The sequence below is a fragment of the Podarcis raffonei genome, chromosome 2 (genome assembly GCF_027172205.1).
Source record: "Podarcis raffonei isolate rPodRaf1 chromosome 2, rPodRaf1.pri, whole genome shotgun sequence".
NCBI lineage: Eukaryota > Metazoa > Chordata > Lepidosauria > Squamata > Lacertidae > Podarcis > Podarcis raffonei.
The window spans coordinates 36,970,511-36,987,570 of NC_070603.1; the positions used below are offsets into that span (position 1 = coordinate 36,970,511).

At 46.2% G+C, this 17,060-nt stretch overlaps 1 protein-coding gene across 1 annotated transcript in view; it reads right to left on the reverse strand.

Moving 5' to 3' along the window:
* Positions 1-99: 99 nt before the first annotated feature.
* ST6GALNAC2 (ST6 N-acetylgalactosaminide alpha-2,6-sialyltransferase 2) overlaps positions 100-17,060 on the reverse strand; it is a 33,032-nt gene continuing 16,071 nt past the window's right edge. Inside the window, exons 2-10 of the mRNA XM_053376019.1 lie at positions 13,910-14,002; positions 13,007-13,064; positions 8,857-9,058; positions 5,095-5,260; positions 4,775-4,913; positions 4,463-4,566; positions 2,988-3,071; positions 1,079-1,178; positions 100-424 (exon numbers count right to left, since the gene is read on the reverse strand). Coding sequence (XP_053231994.1) covers positions 257-424; positions 1,079-1,178; positions 2,988-3,071; positions 4,463-4,566; positions 4,775-4,913; positions 5,095-5,260; positions 8,857-9,058; positions 13,007-13,064; positions 13,910-14,002 — 1,114 coding nt within the window. The 3' untranslated portion in view covers positions 100-256. The remainder of the gene's footprint in view (positions 425-1,078; positions 1,179-2,987; positions 3,072-4,462; positions 4,567-4,774; positions 4,914-5,094; positions 5,261-8,856; positions 9,059-13,006; positions 13,065-13,909; positions 14,003-17,060) is intronic.

Here is a 17,060-nt window from a genome sequence, read left to right on the forward strand (position 1 = left end):
GCTTTGATGGGCCTTCCTTCTAGCATGGATTAGTACGGTGCAATTTGCCCTTTACTGTAGCCCATGGAGATGATTTCTCCACAGGCTGGCTGGCAGGCTGACTGATGCAGGACTTCCTTTGGCACATTTGGAAGCTGCCGTTTTTCAGTTTTGCTGCTGACCTAAAATAGAGGAAGGGCTGCCCAGGATCCACCTGAAGGATGGAAATCAGGTGGAGCTGCCCTCTCCCTTTCCATGCCCGTTTGCCAAGCTGCCTTCACCGTTGATACAGCTTCATGATGCCAGTCCGGTGCAAGCTCTTCCACAGCTCAGCTTCCAGCAGCATATCGTGGTTGGCATAGAAGACCAATGGCTTCTTCTCCTGCTCAAAGTAGTGGTCGGAGAATGCCCTGTAGTTGTCGGTGATGAAACCATAGGCACTGACCTGCGGGAGGGGAAGAAGCAGAGGAGGAGGACAACTTAGGGATGGGCGTGGACCTGAGGCCCAACCTACCAGGCTTTGTCTGCCACACACACACCCTTGCCACGCACAGTGCCAAGCCACTTGAAATCTAGTTCCAAGGGCCTTCTGGCGGTTCCCTCACCGCGAGAAGTGAGGTGACAGGGAGCCAAGTATAGCGCCTTCTCGGTAGTCACTCTCCCATCAGATGTCAAGGAGGTAAAGAACTACATAACTTCTGAAGGCAGCCCTGTATCAGGAAGTTTTTAATGTTTAGCATTTTATTGTGTTTTTATATTCTGCCGGAAGCTGCCCAGAGTGGCTGGGGCAAACCAGTCAAATGGGCAGGGCACAAATGATAAAATTATTATTATTATTATTCGGCACCTAACGGTGTGCTTGCGCTTTCAGATTACCCATGAAAATTGCCCCTTTTCTCCACGCAGAGACACACCGAGGTTCTAGCTGCAGGTGTTGGGAGGAAATTGATTATGTTCCCCGTTGGTGCTAGGTGTGTGAGAGTCATCTTCTCCCCTTTCCACGCAGTGTGAAGTCACCGTCACAACTAGGCTTAGGTCTCCACCCCCTAATGCTGAGTTTATCAGCTGCTGGAAAAGTTAACGGTATAAAGACTCTTACCTGATCACAGGTATGAAGAGCTGTTAGAAGCATCAGGGCTCCAGTGCTGGGCATGTAGAGATGTCCATACTGGCTGTTTATTATTTCTGACCTTAAAAACCTGTAAATAGAAGAGGAGCACAGGAGGGTGTTTATAGGTTATTAACAAAAAAAGAAGTTTTTAACCAATTGGCTGTGTCAGGTGCGAACCATGAGCCATATAAGAATCTGGCAATCAGAAAGATTTCAAATGTCCAGCCTGTTCTTCTCCCTGACATGCTAGCATTCCACATACAGGGAATTTTTGCCCATTGGTGTTGCCTCTCACATGATACAAAATGGAATTAAAGGCAAGATTCCTGCACAAACCCCAAGAAATTGTGTATCAGTCTTCCACCCAAATTACTCAGGTGACTCACGGTTCCCTCTGTCCCTTCCGCCAGCCAGAGATTCAAACACCATCGACAAAGAAGGGCAATCAGAATTCTACTACATATGTATGTACAAGTGCATAGCTGTCAACGTTTTTTCCCTTTTTTAAAGGGAAATTCCCTTATTCCGAATAGGATTCCGCGCAAGAAAAGGGAAACGTTGACAGCTATGGTACAAGTGTAGGGGAAGAGGACTGTTATTATTATGATTATTTTACTATTAGGCTGTCTGTCAGTATGTTTTTTACTATGTTTTTATTATGTTTTTATCATTGATGTTTGGTCATTTGTTTTTAATGTTGTACACCGCCCTGAGATCTTTTGAGGTATATATATTGAATAATAAAAACAAACAAACAAACAAATGGTCAGTGGTGGGGAATCTCTGACCTGCTGGCCTAGTTAGACCTGGCAGAGTCCTAATTTGGCCTAATTTCCCCAAAGCTACACCCACCCAGAAGAAGAAGAAGAAGAAGAAGAAGAAGAGTTTGGATTTGATATCCCGCCTTTCACTCCCCTTCAGGAGTCTCAAAGCGGCTAACATTCTCCTTTTCCCTTCCTCCCCCACAACAAACACTCTGTGAGGTGAGTGGGGCTGAGAGACTTCAGAGAAGTGTGACTGGCCCAAGGTCACCCAGCAGCTGCATGTGGAGGAGCGGAGACGCGAACCCGGTTCCCCAGATTACGAGACTACCGCTTTTAACCACTACACCACACTGGCTCTCAGTGTGGTGTAGTGGTTGACGTCACAGATGACGTCAGCTGCTGGGCCAGTAAAGAAACGACCGCAAAGGAAATGGTTCAGGAGCCTTCGAGCGCACGCTCAATTGCTCCCTGATAAGTGGGGATTGTACCCATGTTTTTTAAATCTGGCTCCAAACACAAGCCCCACTGGGATTCTTTCCACTCAAACTCCCAATCTGCACTCCAGAGTGAAGCCAATCCCTGCCAAATGCAGGCATGAAGTTGGTAGTGATTAGATGACTGATGGTGACTTTAAGCCAAGCTAGAAATGGCTATGTTCCCGAGTTTCCAATCAGGATCTCTCGAATGGGGCCAATCCCTGCTGAAAGTGGGGCTTGCAGACAGCTCAGGATCTAGCCCCCTGAGCTGAAAATGTTCCCACCCTGTATGTGTTTCATGTGATAATATGTGGGTTCCCCTCACTCCCACTGACATGATATAAGTAGTCCATATATTGCTATTGGGTGGTGTCCAATTAAGTAATACTCAGAGTGGACCCACTGAAATCAATGTGCTTATGTCTGTTGATTTCAGTGGACCTACTCTTAGCATGACTTAAGTTGCATATCACCCACTGAATATATTAAAGGTGGGAAAGCCATACATCTCCAGGTGTTGCTGGGCTCTAGCTCTTATCAACCCCAGCTCCAACATGGCCAATACGCAAGGATAAAGGGAGTTGTACTCCACCAACAGTGGTCGTGTCCTGCTAAAAAACAGGCTTTGCTGCGGTGTTCAAAGTCTCAAAACATTACCTCTCTGTTAGGTAATGCACGAATTCAGGGTGCAGCAACTTGAGCTTTCCTGCAGATGCCTCAGATCCAAAATATTGTTGTGGCCTGTGGAAATAGAGCAAATAAAAATAGTTTTGTTACATGACAACAATTAGACAGCTCTGAACTGATCCTGTGACTGGGGGAGAAAAACAATACAGTACATAAAGCAGAAAAACTGCACCATTTGTCAAGCGCCATGATAAAAATACTAAAAATGGATGGCGTAAAAATTAAATAACTCTCCAGAAATCTGGAACAGGAAATCCAAATGGTATTTGCAGAGGGAAATGGAACCCATCTGCACCTGCTGCTGGATGAGGTCCAGGAGAAGGGATTTCTGCTTATTCCTCCTTCCTACCTGCTGTCCAGAGGTTGAGCTACTGAATTGGTGCTGAAAACCTTCCATCTCCCTGCATGCCTCAAGCTTCCAGCCTACCCTGCGCTTGCCCCTCTTAGATCACTAATGTATGAAGAGTTCATGGAACGTGGGTGGGATTGAGCTTGCAGTATTGCCAGTCAGAGCTTTTAAAGCAATCAAGGGATATTTTGGTGAGAAACACAGAGCAAGAGAGAGAGATGAGAGAGAGGTCAGAGAATCATTGCAGGCAATTTTAGAAAAGGAACCGGAAAGGTAAAATAAAATGAAACTTTAAAAGATTCTTCAGTGCTGATGAGAAACTCTGCAAGACCAGTGTCACACCACTGACATGGGAGTTCAATCTTAGGACTTCCACACGACACGGAATACAATCTCATGATACAATAGCTCTGGTTGGGTGTTCTGGAAGTGAGGCTATGTTGCACCTCCCACTGTCATCTGTGCATATTGTGCAAACATCTGAAAGGAGGGCGCTATCATGTGTCTACAGGCTTCCATGTGACCTAGAACCCCACCTCACACAATCAGGAACCATGAGCAACTGAGGTTCTACATCATGTAGAATCCTGTACCTGCAACAACTCCCTCCCCACTTCAGACATTTGTGCTGGATGCGAAGATACCTAATTCAGTGCAGCCTTGCTTCCTGATTGCAAATTCCCTTCAACCCGTGAGTGGAATGCCTGAAAAATAGGGCTGGCATCACTGAAGACTGAAGGAAGCACATCTACAGTTGTGGAGACATGCGCTACAACTGCACTACGATCCTCAGAAGTGTGATTTTGTGAGAACAAGATAACATGATCTTTTTTAGCAATGGGGTCTGGCTGCTGAAAAACCTATTTACTGCAGGGTTAGCTTGCCGGCCTGAAAGGTTGCCCTCTGAGCTGCCTCAGTAGGAACTGGAAGCACAGAGACATTAAGGCTGAACAGAAAGCAGAGTGCAAAAATGTGACCAAAGGGATGTCAACACTAAGAACTAACAGCGGCTGATGTTCCTAGCTGAATCTGCTCTGGATGTCTCCAGGAGGACTGAATGCAAGGACAGAGAAGCAGACAAGGAGCACCTACTTACTCATCGCCCTTGTCATACCCCTCTGGGACCGGAGTGCCCAATATGGCGGATCTCAGCATGATATAATCTCGTAGATCTGAGGGGATGAAAATGTAGCGGATGTCCTGAAGCAAAAATAGGGGAGGAATGCAAAACACAGAATAGAAACTTAAGAATTGCACGTGGCACCCACAACAAAATGTTGCTGTATGGGTTCCAGGGTGTCAGCCAGCCATATATAGACTCTTTTCCAGATACTCCATCCATTCCTGGCTCCTGGTTTTCCATTCCCACTCACCTTTGAAGAACAGATAAGATTATCGATGTATGTACCTTGCCCTGTGGTATCTGCGTGAAGCCATATTCTGCATAAGCAATGAGGGAATTCTTCATGGTGTTTACTGTGAAACCATAGAAGGAGATTTTTGTCCCAACATCTTCCTCGAAGCCTTTGATCACTGCCCCATTAAGCCTGTAAGGGGTATTTTCAGACATACATAGGTGTTAACCAGAAGAAACAACAGATTCAAGATTTTATTTTTGTTTGGCAAGCTCTCTGACGGGGGTTTTCGGGGAGCTTTTTACACCTATACCCATCCGCAAATTGGATTTGGGTCCCTACTTAAGAGGAAGGGATGCCAACCCCATTGTACCTGAAGACAAAGTCATGAGCGTCTATCTCCTTGCCTTGACGAGAGCCGTTCAGAATCCCACCGTTCCCAACCACAGCACAGCGGCTGCAGCCATCAGGGAGCCCGGTCTTGCTGAAGAGCCTACCGCTGGCAGAGTCATTGAGGAGCTGCACGGTGGACGCAATTGCTGCCAATCAGAACACAGAGATGCACATCAGGAGAAGGGCGGTACCAAGCACAAAAGGCTGATGGATGCGTTCCCTCTCTGCCACCCCAATGATTGCTTGTGTCATTCTTTGCTGCCAACCACTTTGGGCAAAGTGGATACAGAAGGAACTATGAATCTCAGAAACTGACTAGTTCAAAACAAATGGTACAAGCTAGTTTGTTTACTACATCAGGGAATTGAACATAATGAGCTTCTGATCTGTTTGACTTCCACAGACCCCTGAAACATCCATGAATTGAATTTTGGAACAGCTTAATATACATAGTATGTTGAGGATGTCTTAACGCTATCTCCACCAAATAAAACATTGCTTACTTATTTCCCCAGCATAAAGCAGCTTTTGGGGTGGGGGTTCTTTTGTTCAAAATCAATGAGTAACAGTTCATGATGAATCAATTGAGAACTGCAGCAAGTTGATTAATGGCTTTGAGTCATTCTTTTGAATAACTCATTTTGTGGTAGCTCAAACTCCTGCAGATAATAGAGATGAAGCGTTTGTTTGAGGTGCCTTAGTTCCTTCTCTTACCCCTTCTTCCAGATGGAGCTCCCCACTTTTTCCTCTCAGTGATACCGTCAGGGCAGGACTATGTGGGCAGAAGGCACAGGGCCCCACTTAGCAGGAGAAGCCTTCAAATGCAGCAAAGTGGGTGTCCATTTTGAAGTAATACACACCACCATCTAAGGCAAGGCCACCATCTAAGGCATTTTTATGTGGGTTCCTCTCACTCCCATCTGTCCCACCAACATGAAACACGCAAGTAGGACATAAACTGGGTCTCACCCTAGGGACACTGAGGTTCAGCTCCGAGGGCCTACTGGTGGTTCCCTCACTGCAAGATGTGAGGTTACAGGGAACAGGCAGAGGGCCTTCTCGCTAGTGGCGCCCACCCTGTGGAATGCCCTCCCATCAGATGTCAAGGAAATAAACAACTTTTAGAAGACATCTGAAGGCAACCCAGTTTAGGGAAGTTTTTAATGTTTGATGTTCTGTCGTGTTTTTAATAGTCTATTGGGAGCCGCCCAGAGTGGCTGGGGAAGCCCAGTCAGACGGGCGGGGTAATAATAATAATAATAATAATAATAATAATAATAATAATATACACAGAGTGGACCCACTGAACTAAATGAACTTAAATTGACTGATTTTGGTGCATCGGCTCTGAGCATGACATAAATTGGATGACTTCCATTGAACAGCTGCAACCCTCCAGATGTTGTTGCACTCCAACTCTCAATAGCCCCACCCAGAGTCCAAAGTTGCTTAAATGCACCACAGTTCCCCATGCGACCGGTTACAGAGTGGGGTGCAGGGAGCTGGGGAACTCCAGGAAAGGTGCTTTGCCACTGTGGCTTCTGTGCTGAACTCATCTCAAGGCAGAAGCTTTCACACTTCCAAAAACTCTCTGCAGCCAGTTTCCCCCCTACACTGCTCCTTTGATTTGAAGCATGTCCCACATTCACTTCCAGTTAAGAGATTCAGGACATCAGCTGGCCAGGCAGACAGCATGCCTGGAAGAAAAGGAAGAGTGGGCAATGTGGTAGGAAGTGAGGTAATTCCCAAAAGCCAATGGCCACGAGCAGCAGCGGCGGCAGCAGCAGCGACAACAATGGAGTAGGTTGTGCCAAATGCTTTTGGTTCAAGTTAATCATCACAAAGACACTGGGACCTTTCATTCGGGAAAATGTCACAAGGCGTTGATACCAGTGTTTTCAAAGGCTTCCTCTCCCTTCAGATCTAACTCTTTAAAGAGATGCCAGAGCCTGTGTGAAGCCCGCCGTCAAAATGATGACACTTGCAAACATTGGGACATTGCTGAGAAAGTAGAACGTTGAAAATTCATTTGGGTTTGAGCAGCTGATAGATGAAGAAAGACTTTCTTTTCCTTTTCTTCCGCTACCTATTTCCCCATGTCCTTCAGTTGTTGCTGATTCAGAGAAGGCACCCTTTTTTATATACAGTGGTACCTCAGGCTACATACGCTTCAGGTTACAGACTCCGCTAACCCAGAAATAGTGCTTCAGGATGAGAACAGAAATCGGGCTCCGGTGGCGCGGCAGCAGCAGGAGGCCCCATTAGCTAAAGTGGTGCTTCGGGTTAAGAACAGTTTCAGGTTACGTATGGACCTCCGGAACGAATTAAGTACTTAACCCGAGGTACCACTGTATAGGATGCTCACTGAATACATGCAGAACGAGCAGAGAGGAAGGATGCTTCTTTTGGGTCGCATAAATTGTGAGCAACATCACTCCTCAACATCTGATCAGGGGAGGTATATCATTCCTGATAAGGATCAGTCACCCCCTTCCCCATCACCTCAGTCTGGATCAGGCAACCTGGATATGTGATGTACTCCACTGGCTGTGGGGCAACTCCCATGTGGGAAGCACCAAGAAGTAGCAGTGGCATGTGGGCATAAAGAGGAAAAGAGATTCTGGGTGCAGCTGCAGATAAGATGTGTGGAAACTACATGCAACAACGCTGATCCTGGGCTTTAGAGCCTTTAGGTGGGAAAATGCTTGGCATGGCTCTGCCCTCTCTCTCCAAGTCAACAACAGTGATTCAGCTGTCGGGAAGCCAGGGAAACACTGCCAACCTGCCCCGCTGTCCGTTACTGGGTTACATGAGAAATCAGGGATAGGGGACCATTTCAGCCCAATGGACCAGATCTTTATTTCTCAGGGCCAACTTTGACAGCTGGGTTGAAGAGAGGGGACTATTTTCTTTTGGGGCAGGAATGTGTTGTTGTTTTTAGAAGCCCACCTATGTTTTCAAATCGTTCAGCACATGGAAATTCTCTGCATCATCACTGGTTGTGATCCACGGAAATAAACACAGATCAAAAAATTAAAATGTATGATTAGGCAGAAACGGGATGTGCACCCCCGGTTAAGGCACGAGCCATGGCTGAATGTGAATGAGGAGCACGTGTGAGCGGCACGCCCTGCCTTATCACTCCTCCCCTAGCGCAAGTGGAGCGAGGAATCATGAGCTACGACCTTACAAACTTAATGCTCATGTTTTATTTCTCTCAAACAAACCATGACGGGGAAGCAAAAGAACAAAACATTGGCTTCAGATACTGCTTTGTTTGGAGACAAACACCTGGCTTAGAGGTCCCAGCAAGGCAAGGGTCATGATGTGTTGCTCATGCCAGGGGATGAGTGAAGCGGGAGCGATTTGGCAGCAAGCTTTTATGGCTTACCATGTTGTCCAAACATGACTGCTGAGGTTATGAATACCAGCATCAATTAATGGAGTGTGCCAAGCACAGGACCCCAAGAAAGGATGTATTCTTGCTTCATGTGTTCTAGTACCATCTGGCAGGCACTGGATGGTATGAAGTTCCCTGGGCATTACAAAAAAATTGCCATAGGCAATCACTTGTTCGCACTTATCAAGATTGGCTCATGTGTATTTATGCCACCAACACCTCCTGGAGCAGAGCCTTGTGAGCCTGGTTTAGAGCTAGGGTAATTAGATTACAGTGCATGCATCCAATGTAGCCCACCATACAACAGAGTAGCCCTCTAGAGCCATGTCCCCAGCCCATTACCTGAATATGACAAGCCACGCCAGCCGTAAGGGACTTTGTGCTCTTTTAGCTTCTCCCAGGTCTCCGGGGTGAAGTGCTGCTTCTCCATCAGCACCGGGATGCCAAAATCAAACTGCTTCCTCATCGTTGGGTCCACCTTTACTTTGGACTTCAGTGAGTGGGGACACAAACCGGACTGAGAAAGGCTTGGCGTGAGCAAATCCTAAAGTGGTAGAAGTTAACACCAATCAATATTTCTTTGGAATATTTACTTAGGCAGGTCACAGTGAAGACTGGCAAAGAACATAGAACAACCTTAACAAAGCCCCAAATTATATACAGGAGTTCTCGGTTACAACACTATAAACACATGTTCATTGATGAAAATGTTGCAATGCTGCAAACATTCCTGCACTCGGAAAACTCAAATGCTGAGATCAGGGGCAATTTTGCCAAATCAAGCAAAGAAACAGGACTTGAAAAAGCCTGTTGACATCTTTGGTTCTTGCCCAATGGCAGTGACAGAACCACAACAGACCACTGAACCCAAAGGGGAGGAAACGGTAGTCGGAGCAACGTTGTACAGGGGTTTGGGCTACACCCTCTGGGTTTGCTTAGCCTGAGCAGCTGCACTAAACGTAATGTGGGATGAAGCCACGCAGGAGACTGGAACAGGTGGGAAGTCAGGTGTGCTGAATCAGTGCATCTGATCTCTTAACAGTTTTTCCGTGTCCTGAGAAGGGGCTGCTGGATTTCTGTTGTCTGTTAAAACTTCAGTGGGCAGCAGCTATCAGGTCACTAGTCCAGGGAATTATGCCTGTACTGAAGGTACATTGTTGACTGTTAAGGGTTTATGCTGCTCAGGACTAAACAAATGTTCCGCCTACACAGACACAAACCACTTGTGTAGCAGTTTTGCTTTGCTTTGCCCTTTCTTTGGGGTCAGCTCTTTCCTGCATCCCATAACACTTGATAGTACAGGAAGGAAGGGACTGTATGACTATTGTCAAGCTGCACTGAATATTGAACAAAGAAATGGTGGAGTATTGTAAACACCAGAATGGGGTTGGGGGCAAGAATCAGGGTTTAAGGAACCGTTTTTCTCTCCTCCTTGTGGGTCAGAGGAGAAAGCCTAAGATTTGTGGTTCTTCCTCCTTTGTTGTGACTCATGAGAGGAAAAAAATACATGTTCTGGGATGTGGGGTTGGAGATCAACACTTTTTCACTTCTCGGCAACTCTGTAAAATAGCATTCCATACCGTCATACAAGTCAGATAATTTAGTGCACTAAACGAAGCATTCCAAATTTACTTCTATGGATCCGCATGAGCTTAAAGTCAGAAGTTAAACAGCAGCGAAGAATCGTATTCCTAGCTCCCACTGTTTGATGCATTTGCACTGGCTATGTAAATACGCTGCCCATGATTAAAAGCCTGCCATTAACATCAAAGGCAGATTCACACGGGCTGCACAGATGACATCTGCTGCTAGACGGATGATTTGAATGTCAAAATTTGAATTCCAATTTTGGGGGCCAAATACCAATTTTTAAAGTCAAATATGGATGGTATTTGAGTTCTGATGAGAACGTCCAAGGCAAGCATCAGAATCCAAATATTGTGCAGCAGAGTCAACCTAAGCATGCTCGTGGCTGGGTTGTTTTTTTAAAAAAATATATTCAACTCATAGCCAAAAACATCTGCAGAAATTCTGATTTTATTTATTTTGACGGGATACCTTTTCAGATGCCGCTCTTGCGCAATGACCCTCAAAGTGGCCTACAATAAAAATAAAGTGAAGCAGCAGCCACATTCTCTGATAATTTCTGTGATCGCAAGGGTTGGCGTGAGGATAAGGATACTGCTGGCTGTCAGTCAGAGTGAAAAAAGCATTAACCAGGGAAAGTGATATCCCCCTTAGGAAAGGATCCGACAGATGGAGGAATGGGTTCTTTTCAGACAGTTACTGGACAATACAGCTGTTCTCCATTTACTGTGCGCATTTCAAGGCTCCATGTCTCTGGAGCTCTCTCCCCAAGGAAGTACACATGGCCCCACCTTTGTTACCTTTGCAATATACCTTTTCCAAAAAAAAAAAAAAAGGTTGCAGACTATGTTTACTAAGCAGTGTTGTGTTGGGCTTTTAAACAGCTGTTGTGAGTATTTAGTTCTTTCACTGGTTTGTTTCATAAATCTATTTTTTTTAAAAAGCATGAAGGGCCTTTGACTTGAAAGGCAGAATGTAGATTTGTGGGTGAATAAGATACATGAAGAGGGACACGGGTGGCGCTGTGGGTTAAACCACAGAGCCTAGGACTTGCCGATCAGAAGGTTGGCAGTTTGAATCCCCGCAACGGGGTTAGCTCCCGTTGCTCGGTCCCTGCTCCTGCCAACCTAGCAGTTTGAAAGCACATCAAAGTGCAAGTAGATAAATAGGTACCGCTCCGGCGGGAAGGTAAACGGCGTTTCCGTGTGCTGCTCTGGTTCGCCAGAAGCGGCTTAGTCATGCTGGCCACATGACCAGGAAGCTGTACGCCGGCTCCCTCGGCCAATAAAGCGAGATGAGCGCCGCAACCCCAGAATCGGCCACAACTGGACCTAATGGTCAGGGGTCCCTTTACCTTTAAGATACATGAAATAGACATCCCTGCAGATTTTGCATCAGTTCTCGGCAACTGCCTTTTCCTTGCAAATTACTGTATAATGCTGAATTGACCAGGAAAACGTAAGATCTAGGTTCAAAATCTACTTAAAGCATACTAGGAGATTTTGGGCATGTCACTGATGCCTTGCAGTAACCCTTTCTTCTCTCTCTCTCTCTCTCTCTCTCTCTCTCTCTCTCTCTGTGTGTGTGTGTGTGTGAAAGAGAGAGAGAGGGAAAGTGAGCAAAGCATCCTAAAGTATTTTGTTTATTATGTTGAATTCAAACTTAAGTCTTACTCAGAGTAGATCCCTTGAATTCAATGGGATTTAAATTAGTCACAACTAAGTTTGGCTTTAAACAATTATTAATATAATTTATCATTATAAATTCTAAACTATTACACACACACACATGCATTATATGAATATGCTACACATTTCTCTGTTAAGTCTTAAGATATCATAACCAAATTCTGCAGGATGGTTCCCAAGATCAAGGAAAAGCTTTTCATCTATGTCTGGGGACATCAGGATGCCATTTTGAATTGAGCTGGCAGACTGAGCCTTTCAAAGCTTCACTGATTTTAACCAATGATTGCAAACCTATGCTGATTTGTTGTTGCTGTTGCTCCTTAGAATCCCCAAAGATTGCCAGGTATGAGGTATTCAAGTCCTGTGGGTTTCAGTGCATCTGCTCTAAGTGTTAATTGAGTGAGACCATCAACTGATAAATTTTCACAGCATGCAACCCTTTTCCACTAAGCACACTTGACGCTAAGGCACTCTGTGGCTTAGAAGTCCAGAATTTCATTTTCAGAGGTTGTTCCTCTTGGTTGTAAACTAGCAAGCAAGAAAGTGAGGGATATACCTGTATTCGTGCCATGCCTGTTTCAGAGACATGTGGTCAACCTCTCTAACTCTGAATTAGAAACAAGTGTTGTGGAAGATTAACTCTTACGATGTGAGCCTTGAATAGGTAAAGGTAAAGGGGTAAAGGGACCCCTGACCATTAGGTCCAGTCGTGGCCGACTCTGGGGTTGCGGCGTTCATCTTGCTTTATTGGTCGAGGGAGCCGGCGTACAGCTTCCAGGTCATGTGGCCAGCATGACTAAGCCGCTTCTGGCGAACCAGAGCAACGCACGGAAACGCCGTTTGCCTTCCCGCCGGAGCGGTACCCATTTATCTACTTGCACTTTGACGTGCTTTCGAACTGCTAGGTTGGCAGGAGCTGGGACCGAGAAACGGGAGCACACCCCGGCGCGGGGATTTGAACCGCTGACCTTCTGATCAGTAAGGCCTAGGCTCTGTGGTTTAACCCCCAGCACCACCCACATCCCTTGTGAGCCTTGAATAGCAGAGAGTAAATAGTTTTGTCTTTATTTAGTTTTTAATGTTTGATGCTTGGCTATGTTTTATATGTGCTGTAAGCACATTATTATGAAGATGATGATGATTTCTGGGTGCTGAACTGCTTTTGGGAAGGGGACAAAGGGCAAGGAAGTCCTTAGAATGAAGGATGGACTTGTTACCTTCTCCTTAGGATGATTAAGAATTCCTCTCTCAGATGAATTTTTGGTTGGGTTCCCCCTAGAACGAAAACAGCAGGAAAAGGAGACTGACTTTCATACACAAAAATTTGTTCACTGTATACTGAGATGCCTTCACTATCCAACAACCCTTTCTAAGGGTTTGTTCAACTTCCAGTAATTTAGATTTGAAATCTAGACCCTTTTATAGCCATGGGATAGTTACAGATTGATGAACCTGTCGTACTGGGTCTGTCCCATTGCCTTCTAACCCACAGGAAGCATTAAGAGCATATATCAACATTGCAGTGCACTTATGAAGATGAAACCTGTGATACTGTTTGCCTGGGGTGACGATCAGGATGTTCAGTTGCTCAATGAACTAAACACTTGGTAGTTGTAATTCTATGAGGAAAGGGGAAGTTGTCAGCATGGCTGGATTTAAAAGGTTGCATGTGGCAGGTTAGGAATTGGGAAGGAAACCTGGATGTTGGGAAATCAAGGGCCAGGGAGTCCAAAGACAAGAAAGATGAAGGAAGGAAAGGTGCAGGGCAAACCATGGAATATGAAAGACAAAACTGGGAAGAGGGGGCTAGGGTTGCAAACTATTTTCAGAAGGGAAGTGGGCAAGCCTAGGACACTGGGGAACTGGGGGTCAAGGAGTCAAGAGGGTTATTAGCCAACATGGTGCCCTCAGAACCCTCTGGGCTACAACCCCCAGAAGCTCCAGCCTAAATCCTGACAGCGCAATCTGCTAGCTGTGACTTATCTCGGCCCTGACATCCCTCTGGGGGCAAGAAGGACCCAGAAGAAGTGGGTGACTGAATCAAATGCATTGATTTTAAGTAACCACCCAATTCTCTGGCAACATTTCTGTGAGGAAGGGTTCACTCCAGCCTCACTCACCTCTTTGTGATGCTTTCTCTGGGCAGACTGTGGTTCCTGACATCTTGGGGAATTTCTGCTTGCGCTGGCCCCAGTGTCTCCTGCTGCAGCAGTCTGGAATACAGAAACAGAAGCAGGTGGAGAAGTTATGCATGGAGTTCTCATTTCATGCCAGCGTTCCTATAGGTTTCGCCTCCAGAGACATCCATTTTATTTCACATCCATGATTATTTGTGCCCATGACACTACTGGATCAGTGACACACAATCCCACTATCAATACAGTTTGCATTTCTAAATGTGTTGTGATGGTTTGCGTGAAATAGTCCATGCATATCCCATAACCTCCTGCTGAAATCCCATAACCTTTTATCCCACAAATGTTCTGGATTATTTTTGTCCTAGGTTTGTTGTACCGTAGCCCCTACAGACAGCAATGACCACCTCCTAGTGGAGCAGCAATAAAACTGCTAGCACATTTGCAAAGCTAAGCAGGGTCCAGTATGGGTTTCAAATTGGATGGGGGACCATGTGTAGAGATTGATGAACAGCAGGGGGTTCGGCTAGATGACCCTCAGGGTCCCTTCCAATTCTATGATAGCACTGGGGAAGCATTGCAGAACAAACTCAAGCAGGATAAATCCACCACTAATGCACTTATTATTGTGTCAAGAACACGTTGCCAAGTGTGCCTGCAAAAACACCAGTCTGGAGAGGCCCTCAATCTGAGCTGCCACATAGCTCAGCTCTTAGATCTTGCAAACTTTGTGTGACTTTAGCTCTGAGGTATGTAGCTGTCAGTGTTTAGCAAAACTCCTGAATTAACTCATAATTTAGATGCTGAGGAATAACGTGTTCCACCATAAAGCATGGCAGCATGAAGCAATTCCTCCCCCTCCCCTCAGTCTTTGCACAACACCTTAACTATACAATGAATTTAGATCTTAGAACACCAGTGCTGGTTTCCTTGTTTTTACATTGCAGGTGAAGTAAAAACAAGCATGGAGAATGTGGAGTTCAAGTACAGTGATACCTTGGGTTAAGTACTTAATTCGTTCCGGAGGTCTGTTCTTAACCTGAAGCACTACTTTAGCTAATGGGGCCTCCCGCTGCCACCACGCTGTCAGAGCACGATTTCTGTTCTCATCCTGAAGCAAAGTTCTTAACCTGAAGCACTATTTCTGGGTTAGTGGAGTCTGTAACCTGAAGTGTATGTAACCTGAAGCGTATGTAACCCGAGGTACCACTGTATAGGCACATTAAAAAAAACACACAACCTTCTCTACTGGACTTCCCGATGCTTGTAGGGATCCCAGTTTGCTCAAACTTGGCTTTAGTTGGTAAAAGGATCCACAAAGAAGGAGCAAAAGGCATTTGGGGGGCGGGGCGGGGGGAGCAAGGGCATAAGGACATGTTCCAACAAGATGCAGCAACTTGCAACGACAGAGTCTTGCGGTAAAACTGAAACCGGCCCATCCACATTTTCTTAGCTTGAATTGGTATTATTTGGCAATCTTTTACTTGGTGCAGGGCTGTTTCTCAACCATGCCTTTTGCAGAGGTGAGGTGGTTAGAGTGCCTCTCTATGGCTCTTATCCCCACTCTAGCAATGAAGCACACTGAGCTATTGAGAGGATAAAAAAGGAGGGGATGAGCATAAAATGGGGAGAGAATCAGAAATGCTGCCTTGAACTCCCTGGTAGTAAGGCAGAATATCTGGGTAACGAATGAACCAATGAATAAACAAATGTTATAAGAAAGATGCGTGGCAAACCTACATCTAATCAAACTTCTCTGTGCTGCCCAACTGCCTCATATTATTAGGCAAGGCAGGAACGTTGTTGACTTGAATGGCAAGCCAGACTTCTTCCTGTTCCTACAAGGCTTAGCAGGCCAGAGACAAATGAGACATGCTGGCCCTGATTCAGGGACATTCCTGCACAACAGCAGGCTGCCTGCCGGAGGCTGTGCAGGATGATCCCCCTCCTTCTCCCCATCAAAGAGATGATTAACGCTGTCAGCTTAGATTGGAACAGCCCTTAGACTTCGCCACACACAATCCGCGCATGGGAGATGTGAGCTGGCAACTCTCATCCTCTGCCTGGCATTGCATCTGTGGCAAAGGAACACAACACCTGCACAATGCCTGGTCAGGTGCTGGATCTAGGGATTTTGCATGCAGATCCGCTCCTCTGGATCCGAGTTCCCATACTTTGCCTTCAGTAGAATACCAAACTCCAAGGAGTGTGAATTTTTATGTCCAGCTGCTTAATATTGGTATTAAGTATTCAAAGCCTCCTTTGTGGGTCTGGGCCAGTAACAACAGGTGCAAATTTATGGTGCACATCAGTGCAGCAGATCACCTCAGCCATTTGGATCATGGAGGATGTCTGTTGAGGGCTACTAGCCATGATGGCTATGTTCCCCCTCCACTGTCAGAGGCACTATGCCTCCAAAGGCCAGTTGCTGAATACCAACCCTATTCATGCTTCCCAATATCACCGATTGGGAGAGTACTAATGCACTCAGGTCCTGCCTGTGGTTTTCCATAGGCCTCTGGTTGACCACAGTGAAAACAAGATGGCGGACTAGAAGGGCCATGGGCCTGATCCAGCAGGGGGGCTCTTATGATCTTATCAGTGTTGGTGCCAGGGGTCACCACTCTTCTGCAGGGCCTCCACTTCCAATCTCTGGAGCCCCTTGGCCCCACTTCCCTGTTCACCTACCTAACCCCTTTGACAATGCAAGTGGTGACTCGAGTGAGGAGACAGAGCAGCATGCTGTCCCTTGGGGTGGTGTGAGGCTGCAGCCCAGAGAAAGAGGGCAAGCAGACGGAGGCAGCAGTGAGGAAGGCATGCCCCCCCCCAAACCTGGAACCGACGCTGACTTGGATGGTCAGCTTGTATCAACCTGCAGGATAGGAGCAGGTTGAATGGGATGAGGAGGCAGGGAGAGCTGCTGCCAGAAATGGCTTTTGTTTTGTTTTGCCGTGGAGACCACCCCACCAACCTCAGTCTCCCCTCAGGCAGCTCCTCACCCCATACCCCTGGTGGCATTGCTTGGAACCCTCCTCCTCCTTAGGTTGTGTACATACATTCAAAGTGCATTCTTTCCCTCAAAGAATTATGGGCATTGTGGTTTGTTAAGGGTTGCTATGAATTGTAATTCTGTGAA